At 45.6% G+C, this 17,777-nt stretch overlaps 1 protein-coding gene across 1 annotated transcript; it reads right to left on the bottom strand.

Moving 5' to 3' along the window:
* Positions 1-4,538: 4,538 nt before the first annotated feature.
* On the bottom strand, positions 4,539-11,933 carry LOC141078149 (uncharacterized). The gene is made up of 6 exons (XM_073564978.1): positions 11,582-11,933; positions 11,419-11,505; positions 11,094-11,289; positions 10,367-10,526; positions 9,794-10,256; positions 4,539-4,679 (listed from the first exon to the last, which is right to left on the bottom strand). Exons 1-6 carry the CDS (start codon positions 11,678-11,680, stop codon positions 4,539-4,541), a joined length of 1,146 nt encoding a protein of 381 aa, XP_073421079.1. The 5' UTR covers positions 11,681-11,933.
* Positions 11,934-17,777: the final 5,844 nt, after the last annotated feature.

Raw genomic sequence — 17,777 nt, 5'->3', positions numbered from 1 at the left:
CCGGCGCCTCCCGGGTGATTCACAAGTGCACTTGCGGGCTATTTATAGGGACGTGGGCTGTACCATGACAAACTTCCCAGATGAAGCTGCCTTTAGGGCAGCGACATGCATTGGACTGGACAGAGCAGACTGTATGAATCACCACTGGTAACTATGACCTCATGCCTGATTATCGGTATTGGTGATTTTTGATAAACAGGCTTGGGGCTTCATTTGTAGTGCATGGATGTCTCACTTCTGGAGACCTTATATATTATGACTTCCAGGAGAAATTGGATTGCTTTATGCTATGCATGAATCCTTGATAAATAGAAATAAATTATTTTTTTAATATTTCAATGTGTATTTTACATTGCATCATATTTTTGATGAGTATTTTTGTGCACCATTCTCTGCTGCAAGTTTTCTTCATATTATGTCTATCCAGTGGTGTTTCCATTTATATGCACATGTATGTATTGTTAAATATTGAATACATATGGAATTAGTTTTTTCATATGTCTGTTCATTAATGTCCTTGCATGTTTTTTGCACATGATTTTAATGGTGTTTTAAACTGTTTATTGTCTGTCTGCTTGGCATTTTTGGCTCAATAAAGCCTTTTTCAATTTCTGTATAGGCTGTGTGTGCGCTAATTCTTTGCGTGTCTTTTTTTTGGTTCTGTTTCACAATATAGCTGGCACATGAGCTGCACCCAGCTTTAGTGCAATATTCTCTTATACTCTTGTGGTGCCCACCTTTACACATTTGTTGGATTCTGTTGTTCTGGCACCTCAGGGGCTCTCCCAGTGAGTCATGGCAGTGGCAAACCATAACAATAAAATCTGCACTATGATATGACACTCATTCCCTTCTGAGTTTTGCACTGTGCCAGAAAAGCTTTTCCCAACTACATGTAGGGTATTGGCACAATCAGGAGAAATTGCACAAGAAATTGAGAGGTATTTTATTTCCAATTAACCCTTACAAAAATTTGGGGCTATAACATTTTAACTGTAAAAATGTAATTATTCTTTTTTCACCGCCCAATCCAATGGTCTAAATTTCCAAGAGGCACATGTGGTGTCCACATGCTCACTGCACCTCTAGATGAATTAATTGAGAGGTGTAATTTGTAAAATGATGTCACTTATGGGGGGTGGGGGTGTTCTGCTACTTCAGGGGTTCTGCCAATGTGACATAGCACCCTCAACCCATTCCAGTAAAATCTAAACACCAATATGGTGCTTCTTTCCTTATCAGCTTTGCACTGTGCCTAAAAAGTAGTTTTCAACCAAATATGGGGTTATTGGCGCACTCAGAAGAAATTGCACAAAAGAAAATGTATTGTGCATTTTCTCCAGTTACCCTTGTAAAAATAAAAAAATTGGGGCTTAAAACATTTTTTGTGGAAAAACGTGATATTTTTTATTTTCACAGCTCTACCTTTTAAAGGGAATCTGTCACCCTTTTTTTCGACTATGAGCTGCCACCACTGACAACAGGGGCTTATCTACAGCATTCTGTAATGCTGTAGATACGCCCCCCGGTGTAACCTGAAAGATAAGAAAAAAGTTAGAATATACTCACCCCGGCGTCCGGCGCCTCCCATCTTCATACGATGCTGTCCTCTTCTTTTCTTCCTGTCGCGCCTCCTGCGCAGGCGCACTGCTCTGCCCTGTTGAGGGCAGAGCAGAGTCCTGCAGTGCGCAGGCGCCGGGAGAGGTCCGGCGCCTGGGCACTGCAGTATTCTGCTCTACCCTCAACAGGGCAGAGCAGTGCGCCTGCGCCGGAGCCACGACAGGAAGGAAGAGGACGTCACCGTTAGAAGATCGGAGACGCCGGACCGCAACAACCATCAGATCAAGACCTGACCGCCCCCCGATTAGTATAATCTAACTTTTTTCTTATCTTTCAGGTTACATCAGGGGCTTATCTACAGCATTACAGAAAGCTGTAGATAAGCCCCTGATGTCAATGGTGGCAGCTCATAGTAAAAAAAAAAAATAAAAAAAGGGTGAGATTCCCTTAAGGCTGTGTGCACACGCTGCGGATTTTGCTGCGGTTTTGGCCGCTGCGGACCCGCAGCAGTTTCTGCTGCGGTGTACAGTACCATGATTCCCTATGGGAATCAAAAACCGCAGTGCAGACGGTGCGGAATTTTCCGCACGGATTATCTGCGGTTTTCAATCCGCAGAAAGAATTGACATGTCAATTCTTTCTGCGGATTCTCCTGCGGTTTGCCATCTCCTCTATTGAGGAGATGATAAACCGCAGGGCAAAACCGCAGAGCAATCCGCAGGTAAAACCGCAGGTCTTTTGACCTGCGGTTTCACCTGCGGATTTTACAAAATCCGCGCGGATGAATCCGCACCTAATCCGCAGCGTGTGCACACAGCCTTAAACCTCTGTGAAGCACATGGGGGTTTCAAGGGGCTCACCACACATTTAGTTTCCAAAATGGGATCACTTGTAGGGGGCTTCCACTGTACAGGCACATCAGGGGCTCTACAAACGAGACATGGCATCTGCTTAGTCCAGCAAATTTCGACCTCCAAAAGTAAAATGGTGCTACTTTCTCTTCCAAGCCCTGCCGTGCGCACAAACAATAGTTTTCCCCCATATATATATGGGGTATCGGCGTACTCAGGAGAAATTGCACAATAAATTTTTAGGTCAATTTTCTCCTGTTGCCCTTATGAAAATAAAAATATGTTGGAAATTCACCAAAAAAACACCCAACTTAAATTTAGATATATTAAAATACAACTTTTTTTACTTAATTAAAATTGCACTTGAAGTGAATTTAACACATACCACCACCAAAGTATCATATAGACGGGGGGGCGTGGCTATGCCGTGAAGAGAGCTCCGCAACATCCTGGTAAATCCTGAGCCTGAGACCCTCTTCGTGTGGCTTACCTGCGCCTAGCTGGACCCTCTGAGACACCGAGACCCCCGAAGTACCCCGCGGCAGGTCTGGAGGCAGCCTGTGAGAGCGGGCGGCGGGGGAGACGGGAGCGGGCGGCCGGCTTCCCCACGAGGCGGCGGCCATCTTGGGCACGCGGCTCAGACACAGAGAGCTGCAGCGCCGGGTCACGTAGCTCCACCGCCGCCGGGCACTGAAGAAACCGGCAGACAACTGGAGGAAACGCGCAGTGAGTGCCCTGAAAAAGTGGGCCCTGCGCGATATTCCCTCCCTACACTCGCTCACTGCGCCGGCTGGCGCCATCACTAGGGAGGGCCCAGTGCACCCTCTCCTACTACAGCTGCTTTGGTGGGGCCCTCCTCTCTTTCCCCTGGCCATAAAGATTAGCGCTGTACCTAGCCGCTGTCCCCATATTCTCTGAGGCATCCTGCTACAGTCTGCTATATAATTGACTGTTTCCAGCCCTGCTGCACCATCTTTGGTGGGCGACACTTAGACCGCACATTTTGGCTGCTCCATCTGACTACGCTGCAGACAATCATGAGCTGACTAAAAGGGTCAGGAACGGCAGCGGAGAAATTAAAGTAGTTTGCTAGACCGGAAACTGCACAACATAATAGGAGCACCTCCTCTCAAGCTCAGCGCAAAAATTGCCATTCTGGGGGTGAGGAGGAGACGGAACAGGAGGAACTGACCCTTAAACAAGCGTCTGAGCAATTGATGCAGGCTATCACCTTGACTAGGACATCCCTGACGGAGAAAATTGAGGATGTTTATACGGAGGTGGGGAGACTTCGTCAGGATATGCAGGCCATGAAGGGGCGCATTACGGAGGTGGAGACAAGAGTGTCCAGGGTAGAAGATACCATTACACCCATGGAAGCTAAATTAACAAAGGTGGCGGGCTCCATGAATGCTTGGAAGCAAAAGGCGGATGATTTGGAAAACAGAATGCGCCGGAATAATATCCGTATCGTTGGTCTGCCTGAGCGCTCGGAAGGTCAGCATCATGAGCAGTTTTTGGAGGATTGGCTTAAGACCTCCCTGGGGGATGAGTTCTCCTCTATGTTCGCCGTTGAAAGCGCTCACAGGGTCCCTACAAGACCACTGCCTCCGGGGGCCCCACCTCGACCTTTCCTGGCACGCTTGCTCAATTGTAAGGACAGGGATACCATTCTGCGACTTGCACGGCAGAAAAGCCCTATTAAGTTTGATAGTGCTGTCATTTCCATCTTCCCGGATTTCTCCATGGAACTGCAGAAACAACAGGCACAATTCACCGAGGTCAAGAAACAGCTGAGAGACAGGAACATATACTCGATGATATATCCGGCCCGACTTCGGGTCGCTCATGAAGGTTCCTCTGTATTTTTTACAGATCCGGCAGAAGCGGCTGAGTGGCTGTAGTCTCACGGGGGTTTCCCTGCGAAAGAATCCTAATGTGGCGGTTGCTACTTCAGACCCACTCACTTAACGGTCTAATTGGAGCTCTCTCGGTGAGTTCCCAGATACCAACTGTACCGGACACTGAGCTCAGTGATGGTATCCCCTTGTTTATTTTTTGATGGGGGCATAAGACTGTACGCCTATGTTACTAGGTTCCTGTTTTGCCTTTTCTTTTTCAAAAGTTTTAATTTTTATAGTTGTTTAGTTGGAGGCCGCAGCCAACGTCAAATTCTGCTATCTGTGTGGGGTCTCTGCATCTGGATTGGGCACCTCTATGATTCATATCCAGACGGAAGGGAATTGGTTCTGAGCTGACTTGTATGACCTGGAATGTAAGAGGTATAAAAACCCCTCAAAAGAAAATTAAGGTGTTCTCACAAATTAGACATTACCGTCCTAACATTGTGGCTTTGGTAGAGACGCACCTGACCAGGGATACGGTTCGGTGGGTATAGAAACCGTGGGTGCAATGGTTTCTACATGCTTTTCACACCAGCTACTCAAGGGGAGTTTCACTGTTGATTCATAAAGATGTTCGGTGGGAGGTCAGGGCGGCCTGGAAGGACCCTGAGGGACAATTTGTATTCATACAAGCGCTGATTAACTCTCAGAAATATGTCATTCTTTGTATTTATAATCCCCCTCCGGCCAATATATCAATTATCCAGAAGGCATTGAGCTTTGCTTTAAATTACCCAGACGCACATGTCATCTGCATGGGAGATTTTAACTTGGTCATGAATGGCCATCTTGATAAATTGAGACTGGGCGATGGAATACAGGGTGGGGTCCCCCCATCGGGCACATCTCAACTGTCACAGTTCATGGCGGGTAGTGGGTGGCTAGATCTATGGAGGGTGCGCCATCCAGAGACGAGGGAATATACTTGCCACTCCTCCACTAAACGCTCTTTGTCTCGCATTGACTACATTTTTGGGTCCATTAGTTTGGCAGCATGGGTGGATGATATTAAACATGGAAGCAGGGGGATTTCAGATCATAGTCCAGTTATTCTCAAGCTTAAATATGGGCCACTGACTAATAGGATAGCATGGAAGCTGAACCCTTTTTGGTTGAAGTTGATAACATCCCCTGATAGAACGATAGATCAGTTACGTTGCTTCGTCTCGTCCCACCCCGAACCCTGAAATATCAATGTATTTTGGGATGCTCTTAAAGCCTATTTACGTGGTTGTCTATCCTCTACGATTTCTCACATTAAGCAGGTGACATCGGAAGAGGATGGCGAGATGGAGCGACGTCTGAAAGACTCGCAGGCAGCCTATATATCGGATCAAACTAACAGTAATAGGGTAGAATGGCTGACCGCTCAAAGGTTATATACTCAATACACTGACACCAAGACAAAACGTAAATTATTTTTTGCCCGGCAATCTTATTTTGAAATGGGGAATCAGGCAAGTAGATTTCTGGCCTACTTAGTACGACAGCATAATGCAACTAACACAATTTTGCAGATTCGTGATTCAGGAGGTACTTTGGTTTCCTCAACCGAGGAGATACTAAAATGCTTTTCTGACTATTATGGCTCAGTATACAATTCTAAGGCTAGTTTCACACTTGCTTTTTTTTGCAGCGCGTTTTTCCCGCAAAAAAACGCATTGAAAAAACGCATACAAATGCATACAAACGCTGCGTTTTTTTCAAGCATTTTTATGCGCATGCAGGAAAAAAACGCAGCGTTTTTGTGCGTTTGTATGCGTTTTTTGTGCGTTTGCGTTTTTTTACAGATTTTGGAAAAACCCCACAAAAAAGAAAAAACAACCATTCAACAACACACAAGACCAATGGGACTTCATTGTGGGTGTGGTATGTTAATATATAGACCCTGTCTACAGTATTCTTCACATTTGCTTGATTCTTCTCATGACCATGGATCTACGCTGGAAGAGTTTTCACTTCAACTTGGATTTGGACATCGCGATGGCTCAGGCGTATGCAGTTGCTTGCCATGAACAAAGGAAGAGAGAGAGGCAGCGAAGACGGCGGCGTATGTGGATACATCCGATTGTTGAACTCCGGGAGAGCCGTGGGGCATACCACACCCTCTACAGCGAGCTCCAGTCAAACCCGGAGAAATTTACAGATTATATCCGGATGTCCCACGAAAGTTTCATGGATTTGCTTGCTCGTGTCCAACAATCCATCCGGAGACAGGACACACAGCTCCGTCGTGCGATTCCTCCTGAGGAACGGCTACTGGTGACATTACGGTATGTTTTAAAAACCAAGGGGTGCGGTCTGATGGTTTTTTTTAAATTTAGTATTCAAAACCTTGGGTAATTAGTTTTCGTGAATGTACTAATATTTTATTTTATAGTTTTTTAAAATAATATACATAAATATTAATTTTACTTCTTTGTCTGTTCACAGATTCCTGGCGACTGGTGAAACCCTATCTTCACTACACTTCCAGTACCGTATTGGAATCTCTACCTTGTCTGGAATTGTTGCTGACACCTGCCGGGCTCTCTGGAATGTTCTTTGTCCAGAATTTATGCCCCTGCCCACCGCTGAAAAGTGGATGGAAATTGCTGACAAATTCTGGACAGTATGCAATTTTCCCAACTGTTTGGGAGCTGTTGATGGTAAACACATACGGATCATCAAACCCCAAAGAACGGGATCTGAGTACTATAATTACAAAAAGTACTTTTCAATAGTACTCATGGCCATTGCGGATGCCGGATGTATGTTTGTAGCAGTGGACATTGGAGCATTTGGCCGTGGTAATGACTCACAGGCTTTTAAAAACTCAGACATGGGCCGGAGGTTGTATGGCAACCAATTTAATTTCCCTATGCCACGGCCTCTTCCTCACACCGAAGCTCCGCCACTGCCCTTTGTAATGGTTGGCGATGAGGCTTTTCAAATGTGCGGAAACTTACTGAAACCCTACTCCAGCCGGGACTTGGACCACACCAAAAAAATATTTATTTACAGGCTGACCAGGGCCAGAAGAACTGTCGAGTGTGCTTTTGGGATTCTTGTCTCCAGATGGCGAATTCTGGGCACGGCCATTAATCTTAAACTTGAAACAGTCGATGAGGTGGTGAAGGCCTGTGTGGTTCTACATAACTTTGTGATGGCTAAAGAGCACCCGACCTTTGAACTGGACGATGATGCTCCTAACCCATTGCCTGAATTCACTCAGCACACTCTCAGGTCATCCGTTGAAGTTGGCCAAATGAGGGACCAATTTGCGGCCTACTTTATTTCTGATGTAGGACGGGTGCACTGGCAAGATGAAATGGTGTAATGTTTTTGTTTGTTTATGGTAATAAAAAACCTTATTTGATACCATTACTGAGTGCACTATATTTTTTAAACTCCAATTAAATAAAAAACTTCCCATGTATAACTGAATTTTTTGATGTTCACACACCTGGGCAGGTAAATACACATATGAGTTAAAATGCAGCATTGCTAGTCTGCGTGAAATATATTGGAACGAGCAAAGCTGCAGGCCATGAATCAGGAAACCAATTTTTTTCAAGAGAAAATTGTCCAACTAGTTGAAACCCAACCCCAATGAAAGTCCATGGGGAATACAAGTCAGCATTGAGTGGATGAATGTAATCTGCTCAATTCCAACTTACAAGTTATTACACTAGGCCTTGGAATGACTATACTAGGCCGTGGTATTTCAAATATGAGTATAGTAGGCCTTGGGGCTAGTAGTATAGTCATATGTGAAATACCACGGCCTAGTATAGTCATACCAAGGCCTACTCGATTTTTACCAACTAGGATCTTGTTTCACGAAAAACAAACTGGTGAAACTTGACAAGTTTCAACAGTTTGTTTTTCATGAAACCAGATTCTAGTTGGTAAAACTAGAGTTATTACACTAGGCCTTGGAATGACTACACTAGGCCGTGGTATTTCAAATATGAGTATAGTAGGCCTTGGGGCTAGTAGTATAGTCATATGTGAAATACCACGGCCTAGTATAGTCATACCAAGGCCTACTCGATTTTTACCAACTAGGATCTTGTTTCACGAAAAACAAACTGGTGAAACTTGACAAGTTTCAACAGTTTGTTTTTCATGAAACCAGATTCTAGTTGGTAAAACTAGAGTTATTACACTAGGCCTTGGAATGACTACACTAGGCCGTGGCATTTCAAATATGAGTATAGTAGGCCTTGGGGCTAGTAGTATAGTCATATGTGAAATACCACGGCCTAGTATAGTCATACCAAGGCCTACTCGATTTTTACCAACTAGGATCTTGTTTCACGAAAAACAAACTGGTGAAACTTGACAAGTTTCAACAGTTTGTTTTTCATGAAACCAGATCCAAGTTGGTAAAACTCGAGTTATTACACTAGGCCTTGGTATGACTATACTAGTCCGTGTTATTTCACATATGACTATACTAGGCCTTGGGTTGGTTTTTAACATGTATTTACCCATCAGTGTGTGTGAGCGGCGCAAACAACATTAATGAAACTTTGTAATGGTGAACCACAAATGTAAATTTATTTTTAATCACAAAAATAAACCAAAAAATTATTTTTTCCGGCGTTTGGGGGCAGATGGTTTCAATTTGGGGGTGTGCAGGGAATATGCAACACTTGCAGTTGAAGACGGTGTTTGAGGGGAAGGGGCAACAAAACTTGTGGGGGAAGGTAGTCCAGTTAAGGGAATTAAACAAGGAACACTTGGAGGAGAGGAAATCTGTTCAGGTACATTAGTTGTAATGGCATGTCGCCGTAGGCTTGTGTGCCTGGACCGACTTTGGCCCAATGCCCGCCTTGATAGATTTCGCCTTGAACTAGGGGCAAATATTGAGTGTAGGTCCCCCGTCTGCTGGTGTGGCTGCTGCTGCTGCTGAGGTGGCTGCTGCTGCTGCTGAGGTGGCGGCTGCTGCTGAGGTGGCTGCTGCTGCTGCTGAGGTGGCTGCTGCTGCTGCTGAGGTGGTTGCTGCTGCTGCTGAGGTGGCTGCTGCTGCTGCTGAGGTGGCTGCTGCTGCTGCTGAGGTGGCTGCTGCTGCTGCTCTTCGTTGGCAGTGCTCGTCCTTGCAGGAGGACTGGTGGCGGCAGTGATGGTCCAGGTTTGCGGAGTGGTGGTGGCAGAGCTACTACATGTTGTTGTAGCGGCAGGGCTGTTCCATGTTTGCCTAGTGGTGGCTGAGCTCCACGCATGCATGGGAGTGGCGGTGGTGCTCCAGACAAGAGCAGCGCTTGCCATGGTGGTGTCGGTGAAGTGACCAGCTGCACTCAGACTTGTGGTGGTGTAACGGTGGGTGTCCTGGCTTTGAATAGAGGTGTCCGTGCAGTGGTATGCAGCACAAGTCGGTAGTGAGGTGAAGCGAGTCAATGGTGGCACAGGTGGAAATGACACCACTGACTGCTGACCGTACCGATTATGCTGCATAGCCTGCAAGAAAGCATTGTTGCAGGCCTGCAGCACATTCAGCTGTTGCTCAGGACTAAGGTGTTCCGCCATGCCCTTTTCAATCTTACTAAAAAAATGGTGTGCTGGTCTGTTGAGGTCGGCCTCCAGACGGTCAAGGCGCTGTTCTACAGAATTGAAGCGGTGTTCAAAGTGGTTAAAACCACGTTCCATGAGTGCAAAACCGCTTTCAACTCTGTCGGACAGTGACTTGAGGCTGGAATTAAAGGCCTCGCTCAAATGCATAAACTCGGGCAAGACATTCCTGTCCAAGGCCCTCTGCCGCTGGCGGGTAGTGCCCGCATAACCAGTGGCAGAGACCTGGGACAGGGGAACACCTGATGGCCCAGCTTCCTGGTCACCAGCTGTGTGTGTGGCTGACCTGCAAGGTGCTTGCTGGCTGTCGGATGGCTGGGACGGGTCAGAGGACGTCCGAGGAAGGACCGCTCCAGGGCCAGGTTGCAGGGTGCTGCTCCAGGTGCTGTGGAAGAAAGGAAAATCATTACTACCATGCCTTTACAAGAAGCATCAGCTGTGGATTAGAAAAACACAGATTAATAAAAATAAAAACCCAAAATTTATAATACTTACGATCTCGTGGCAAGGACCGGTCTTAGGAACTGCAACGCGTGATAGTGACGGTATCTAGTTCTGGTCCTTGACGCAGATCCACTGCGAACCTGGCCCTCAGCACGAACATCACTGTTGAAGCGGTCCTTGATCGAACGCCAACGTGTTCGGACTTTGTCCACTGTTGGTAAAAAAAAAACAGTGCCGTCAAGGACAACAGTCACTGCGGCACAATATAGCAATACAATACTCAAAGCAGTCACTGTAGAGCCCGATGACACTGTTGGGTTTCCTGCTAGAATATACCTAGCACGAAACCCAACAGTGCCGTCAAGGACAACAGTCACTGCGGCACAATGTAGCAATACAATACTCAAAGCAGTCACTGTAGACCCCGATGACACTGTTGGGTTTCCTGCTAGAATACACCTAGCACGAAACCCAACAGTGCCGTCAAGGACAACAGTCACTGCGGCACAATGTAGCAATACAATACTCAAAGCAGTCACTGTAGACCCCGATGACACTGTTGGGTTTCCTGCTAGAATACACCTAGCACGAAACCCAACAGTGCCGTCAAGGACAACAGTCACTGCGGCACAATGTAGCAATACAATACTCAAAGCAGTCACTGTAGACCCCGATGACACTGTTGGGTTTCCTGCTAGAATATGCCTAGCACGAAACCCAACAGTGCCATCAAGGACAACAGTCACTGCGGCACAATACAGAGCAGGGAAATACTCACTAAACGCCTTTTTGGAGGATGCTGTGGCGCTGTCCCAGCCATCCATCAACGCTGCGGCCACCTCATTCCATAGCCGCCGGGTCACCACAATGTCCTTGTACAGCCGGTCACGGCTGTCCCACAACGGCGAACGCTCCTGGACCAGGCTGATGAGCTGCTCATTATCCAGGTAGACGTCTTCATCCCGTTGTGGAACCTAGACAAAACACATTCATTAGAATAATCAAATTTAAATTGAATAAAAAGTTACAAAAAAAAGAAACATAAAAAAGAGTAAAAATAGAAGATAAAAAATAAAGAACATTACAAATCATTTGATACATACATTCCGTATCACCACCGGGACTTGGCTTCGCTGCTCCTGCTCTTCGCCCTCACTAGTCCCGTCCGCAGAAGATGATGATGACGATGTCTTAAAAAAGTTGAAAAAAACGTAAGAGATTTGGAGAAGCAGCAGATATACTTACCAGATGCACGAAAATAATCACCTCACGGTCTGCTTGCGCCAATTCCTGCCGCGATGGGGAATACTCGGATTCTGAAGACATACTGCATGTAAAAATAATAAAAATCATTAGTACATACATAATTTAAAAGGACAGGCATATAATGTAATATACTCACATTCTTCGCTGATAGAAGATGGGTTCCTTGTTGACTGTCTGCTCTCCAATCTGTCAGTGTAGTAGTGGCAGAGTTTTGGCAGGCACCTCCTTTATATAGACTTTTTTTTTTTGACTTTAGAAGATTATAACTAGTACAACAAGTGGACACCACCAAAAAAACGCAGCGCTAAAAAAACGCATACATGCGCATGCCAGTGCGCACGTATGCGCATCCATAGGCTATAATGGCCATTTTTAGCGCAAAACGTGCGCATACGTGCGAATGCGCTTTTTTGCAGGACCAAAAAATGCAACATGCTGCGTCTGTAAAATACAAACGCACACCCCAAAAAAACGCAGCGCATGAAAATCGCATACGTGCGCATGCCAGCGCGCAGGTATGCGCACCCATGTTAAATATAGGGGAAAAAACGCATGTGCACGTATGCGTTTTTTTCCAGCACAAAAAAACGCAAATGTGAAACCAGCCTAAGACTGATGTGGGTGACCCGGAGTGTCTAAATTACTTGTTAGATACATTGTTTCCTGTACTGAGTCCATCCCAACGGGCCTTTATGGATGCTGAGTTTACTTTGGAGGAGGTAGAGGATGCCATAAAAGACATGGCCTCCGGGAAGGCCCCTGGGCTGGATGGATTTCCTGTGGAGTTATATAGGAAATATCAGGATATACTGGCACCCCTTTTGTTGGCAGTGTTTCGAGGGATTTGGGGGAGGGGATGCATGCCGGAGTCCTTTTATGAGGCCAATATAATAGTTCTTAAAAAAGAGGGGAAGGACCCATTAGATTGTGGATCTTACAGGCCTATATCACTAGTAAATGTGGATTATAAAATGTTTACAAAAATTTTGGCCAAAAGAGTGAATTCAGTTATATTAGATCTTGTACACCCTGATCAGACAGGTTTTATGCCGGGGAAGAGCACCTCCATAAACATCAGATGTGTCCAATCAGTGGTCCAATATAGCTCTCTGGTACCGGATAATGAATGGGCACTGGCATCGCTGGATGCGGCCAAGGCCTTTGACTAGCTTGAATGGCCTTTTCTCCGTGCATGTTTGCAGAGGTATGGATTTGGTGATAGATTTCAAAAATGGGTTAATATTTTATACATGAAGCCCAAGGCCCGGGTCATCGTAAATAACTCCATATCTGAATCATTTTCACTGTACAGGGGAACTCAACAGGGGTGTCCCCTTTTCCCGGCCCTTTTTGCTCTTGCTATTGAGGCGCTGGCAATCCGTATAAGATCTTCCCCTAATATTGCTGGTATAGAAATAGCGGGTCGGACGGATACCATAGGCCTATATGCTGACATATGGTGATATTTATGGACAAAGCGGAGGAGACCCTGACAAGAGTGATCACTACTATAGATGAATTCAGTAAATATTCTTGCCTATACATAAATTGGGAGAAATCTGCTTTGATGCCTCTCTCCCATGCTCCAGTGCCACGACTTGAGACTCTCTCCTCACTGCCCATTGTAACCAATTTTAAATATTTGGGTGTTCATATTTCTCAGGGTAGTAAATTTGACCTGCAGCTCAATATACAACCATTGCTGGACACGGTCAAGGGTAAATTTGCGATTTGGGGTAAACTTCCACTGTCTGTAGCCGGACGTATTAATTTAATTAAAATGATATTACTCCCTAAACTTAGTTACTCTCTTCAACATGCGGTGGTGGTACCCAAATTTTTCTTTGCTAATTTGAATTCCAAAATCACATCCTTTATTTGGGGGAAAGCCAGGCCTAAACTTAAACTAGCCACTCTACAGAGGCCCAAGAGGGGAGGAGGGGAAGCGTTACCCAATTTCTTTTTATATTATTTAGCTGGACAGGCCAAGGCCATAAGTACATGGATGCCTGGAGGTCATCTCCCGAATTCTGAGAGTCATCTACTTCATGCTACAGGGATCGGTTGCCCACTGTGTTATGAATGAGTCACCGTAGGAGGCAAAAACAGAAATACTAGCTAAGTTCAGAAAACCAGAGAAGTTGGCAGCTATCGGATTGCAGACCCTGAACCTATCAACAACAACTAGCAGTAGCCGTGGGGGGTTCCTACGGTGCCCTAGACCCCTCGATCACAGCCGGAGAACTAAATAGCCTAAAGACAGAAAGGGAAATCTAAACTGCCCCAGAGCAGACCCCAAAGCAATAGGCAGCCCCCAACATATAATGACGGTGAAGCAAGATGAAAAAACACTCACACAGATAGAAAGATAGGCTGAGCAAATGATGGGGCCCAAGCTAACTAAATAGGAAAGAATAGAAAAGCTGCTGTCTGCAATCAGCCAAAACCCTATCAAAACAAGAGCCAACAGACTGATAGGGGAAAAAAGCCCTGAAGACGCTAGGCTTCAAAAAGACTATATCAGTACTCAGGTATTTTCTGAAGACAGAGCAAGAAGTCCAGAAAAACAAGGCAAAACAAAACCAAAACGCAAATGCAAAAAGCAGAGCAGAAAACTTAGCTTTTGAGGAGCAGGAATCAGACTGGTGTCCTAGAATCCCTCTGAGAGATCACCAGCAAGGCAGAAGGGCGTCGGCTGCCTTATATCCAGTCAGCAATTCCAGTCACCCAGTCATCATCATCCAGCTCAGGTGCTTGGTAATCAGCCTCACTACCTTAATTCACCAGAAGAGGGAGTTCATCAGACCTCAATGGTGAAGGGGAAAATGAACTCACAACAGTACCTCCCCCTTGAGGAGGGGTCACCGAACCCTCATCAACGCCACCAGGGCGATCAGGGTGAGCCCGATGAAAGGCACGCACCAATCTTTTGGCATGAATATCAGAGGCAGAGACCCAGGAATTATCCTCCTGACCATAACCCTTCCACTTAACCAAATACTGGAGTCTCTGTCTAGCCAGATGGGAATCCAGTATCTTCTCTAATTCATATTCCATGTTACTTTCAACCAATACAGGGTCCGGAGGTGCCACCCCAGGAACAACTGGTTCAACAAACCTCTTCAACAAGGACTTATGAAACACATTATGGATTTTAAATGTGACAGGAAGAGCCAAACGAAAAGAGACCGGATTAATAATCTCCAAAATCTTGTAAGGTCCAATAAATCTAGGCTTAAACTTAGGAGAAGCCACCTTCATAGCAATATTTTTTGATGATAACCAAACCATATCACCAACCTTAAACTGGGGACCAATGGTCCTATGTCGGTTGGAAAACCGCTGGGCCTTTTCCTGTGAGAGAGATAACTTATCCACCACTTGGTCCCAGATCTGGTGCATTCTCTCCACCACAGTGTCAACACCTGGGCAGGCAGAAGGCTCCACCTGCCCTGAAGAAAATCGAGGATGAAACCCAAAGTTGCAAAAAAAAGGTGACATCAAAGTGGCAGAACTAGCTCTATTATTTAAAGCAAATTCGGCCAAGGGCAAAAATGAAACCCAATCATCCTGATCAGTGGAAATAAAACATCTCAAATACGACTCCAAGGTCTGGTTTGTTCTCTCCGTCTGCCCATTGGTCTGAGGGTGAAAAGCAGAGAAGGACAACTGAATTCCCAGCTTGGAACAGAAAGTCCTCCAAAATCTAGACACAAACTGAACTCCTCTGTCAGATACAATGTTCTCAGGAATCCCGTGCAAGCGAACCACCTGTTGCAAAAACAGGGGCACCACCTCAGAGGAAGATGGCAACTTAGGGAGTGGTACAAGATGAACCATCTTAGAGAACCTATCACAAATCACCCAAATAACAGTCATTCTCTGAGAGACAGGCATATCAGAGATAAAATCCATTGAAATATGGGTCCATGGCCTCCTGGGGACCGGCAAAGGCATCAACAACCCACTAGAGCGAGAACAAGGTTTAGACCAGGAGCAAGTCCCACAGGGCTGCACAAAATTCCTGACATCACGAGACAAGGCGGGCCACCAAAAAGACCGACTCACCAGATCTCTAGTACCAAAAATACCTGGATGACCAGCCAATGCAGAGCAATGAACTTCAGACATCACTCTCTTCTTCCACTGGTCAGGAACATACAACTTTCCACTGGGACAATGCTCAGGTTTGTCCTCCTGGAACTCTTCCAGAGCACGTCTCAAATCGGGCGAGATGGCAGAAAGAACTACCCCTTCGCCTAAGATGGTAGCAGGCTTGGTCACCACAGGAGAATCAGCAAGGAAGCTCCTAGAAAGAGCATCAGCCTTGAAATTCTTAGTGCCAGGAAGAAAAGAGACCACAAAATCAAAACATGTAAAAAACAAGGCCCACCTAGCCTGTCTAGGGTTCAAGCGTTTGGCCGACTCCAGGTAAATCAAATTCTTGTGGTCAGTGAGGACCACGACTTGATGTTTAGCTCCCTCCAACCAATGTCTCCACTCCTCAAATGCCCATTTCATGGATAACAGTTCCCGATTCCCCACATCATAGTTACGTTCAGATGGAGAGAACTTTCAGGAAAAGAAAGCACAGGGATTCATTTTAGATGTTACAGGATCCTTTTGGGACAAAACAGCTCCTGCACCAATCTCAGAAGCGTCCACCTCTACCTGGAACGGGAGTGAGACATCAGGTTGTCGCAAAACCGGGGCAGAAGTGAATCTTCGCTTCAGCTCCTGAAAGGAAGAAACAGCCTCCGGAGACCAATTCAACACATCAGCACCCTTCTTAGTCAGATCAGTCAATGGCTTGGCAATACTAGAAAATTTTGCTATAAATTTCCGATAAAAATTAGCAAAACCCAAAAACTTCTGGAGGGCCTTCAAAGAAGTGGGCTGAACCCAATCATAAATGGCCTGTACCTTGGCCGGGTCCATTTCAATAGTTGACGGAGACAAAATAAATCCCAAAAATGAAATCCTCTGTACCCCAAAAAGGCATTTTGATCCTTTGACATACAGGGAATTCTCCCTCAAGATCCGGAACACAGTCCGAACATGTTCCACATGAGAATCCCAATCCTTGGAGAAGATCAAAATATCATCCAGATAGATAATCAAAAATTTATCCACAAAGTCTCGGAAAATGTCGTTCATGAAGCACTGGAAGACAGAAGGGGCATTAGTGAGCCCAAAAGGCATCACCAGGTACTCAAAATGTCCCTCTGGAGTATTAAACGCCGTCTTCCATTCATCCCATGCTTAATGCGGATAAGATTATACGCCCCCCTGAGGTCAAGCTTGGTAAACCAGCAAGCACCTTTAACTCTGGAAATCAGGGGTAACGGATACTGATATTTAATAGTAATTTTGTTGAGGGCACGATAATCAATACAAGGCCTTAATGAACCATCCTTTTTGGCCACGAAAAAAAAAACGGCACCTAAGGGTGAAGAGGATGGTCTAATATGACCCTTCTCCAACGCCTCCTTAATATAGGATCGCATAGCCTCGTGCTCGGGTACAGATAAATTGAAGAGCCGACCCTTGGGAAATTTACACCCTGGGCTCAGTTCAATTGCACAGTCATAACTCCTATGAGGAGGCAAAAACGCAGACTCATTCTCACTAAATACATCATAAAAGTCCACCAAATAGTCAGGAACATCATGCGACTGAGGAGAGGTGGAAAAAACCGGAGCCTCACTAAGGGCACACCGACAACCCCAACTCACCACAGACACAGATTTCCAATCCAAAACTGAATTATGAATTTGCAACCAGGGAAACCCCAGAACAATGGTATCATGCAAATTATGCAACACCAAAAATCTACAATTTTCTTGATGGTCTGGGGCGACCCGCATTACCACCTGGGTCCAAAACTGAGGTTTATTTTTCGCCAAAGGAGTAGCATCAATCCCCCTCAACGGGATAGGCGTCCGCAGAGGTGTCATCGGAAATCCACAACGTTTAGCAAAATCCAAGTCCATTAGGTTCAGGGCTGCTCCCGAATCCACAAAAGCCTTGGCGGAAAATGTGGACAGGGAGCAGATCAGAGTAATTGCCAGAAGAAACTTAGGTTGAACACCACCCACAGAAAACGTGTGTGCAAAACGTTTCTCTCATTTAGGACAGACAGAAATAATATGCGAGGCATCTCCACAAAAAAAAACACAGCTTATTACGCCTTCTG

The sequence above is a fragment of the Dendrobates tinctorius genome, unplaced genomic scaffold, assembly GCF_039654945.1.
Source record: "Dendrobates tinctorius isolate UK_male_01 unplaced genomic scaffold, ASM3965494v1 ptg000513l, whole genome shotgun sequence".
Lineage (NCBI taxonomy): Eukaryota > Metazoa > Chordata > Amphibia > Anura > Dendrobatidae > Dendrobates > Dendrobates tinctorius.
The sequence above is the reverse complement of the archived record's forward strand: the minus strand, read 5'-3'. Positions and strand labels throughout refer to the sequence as shown.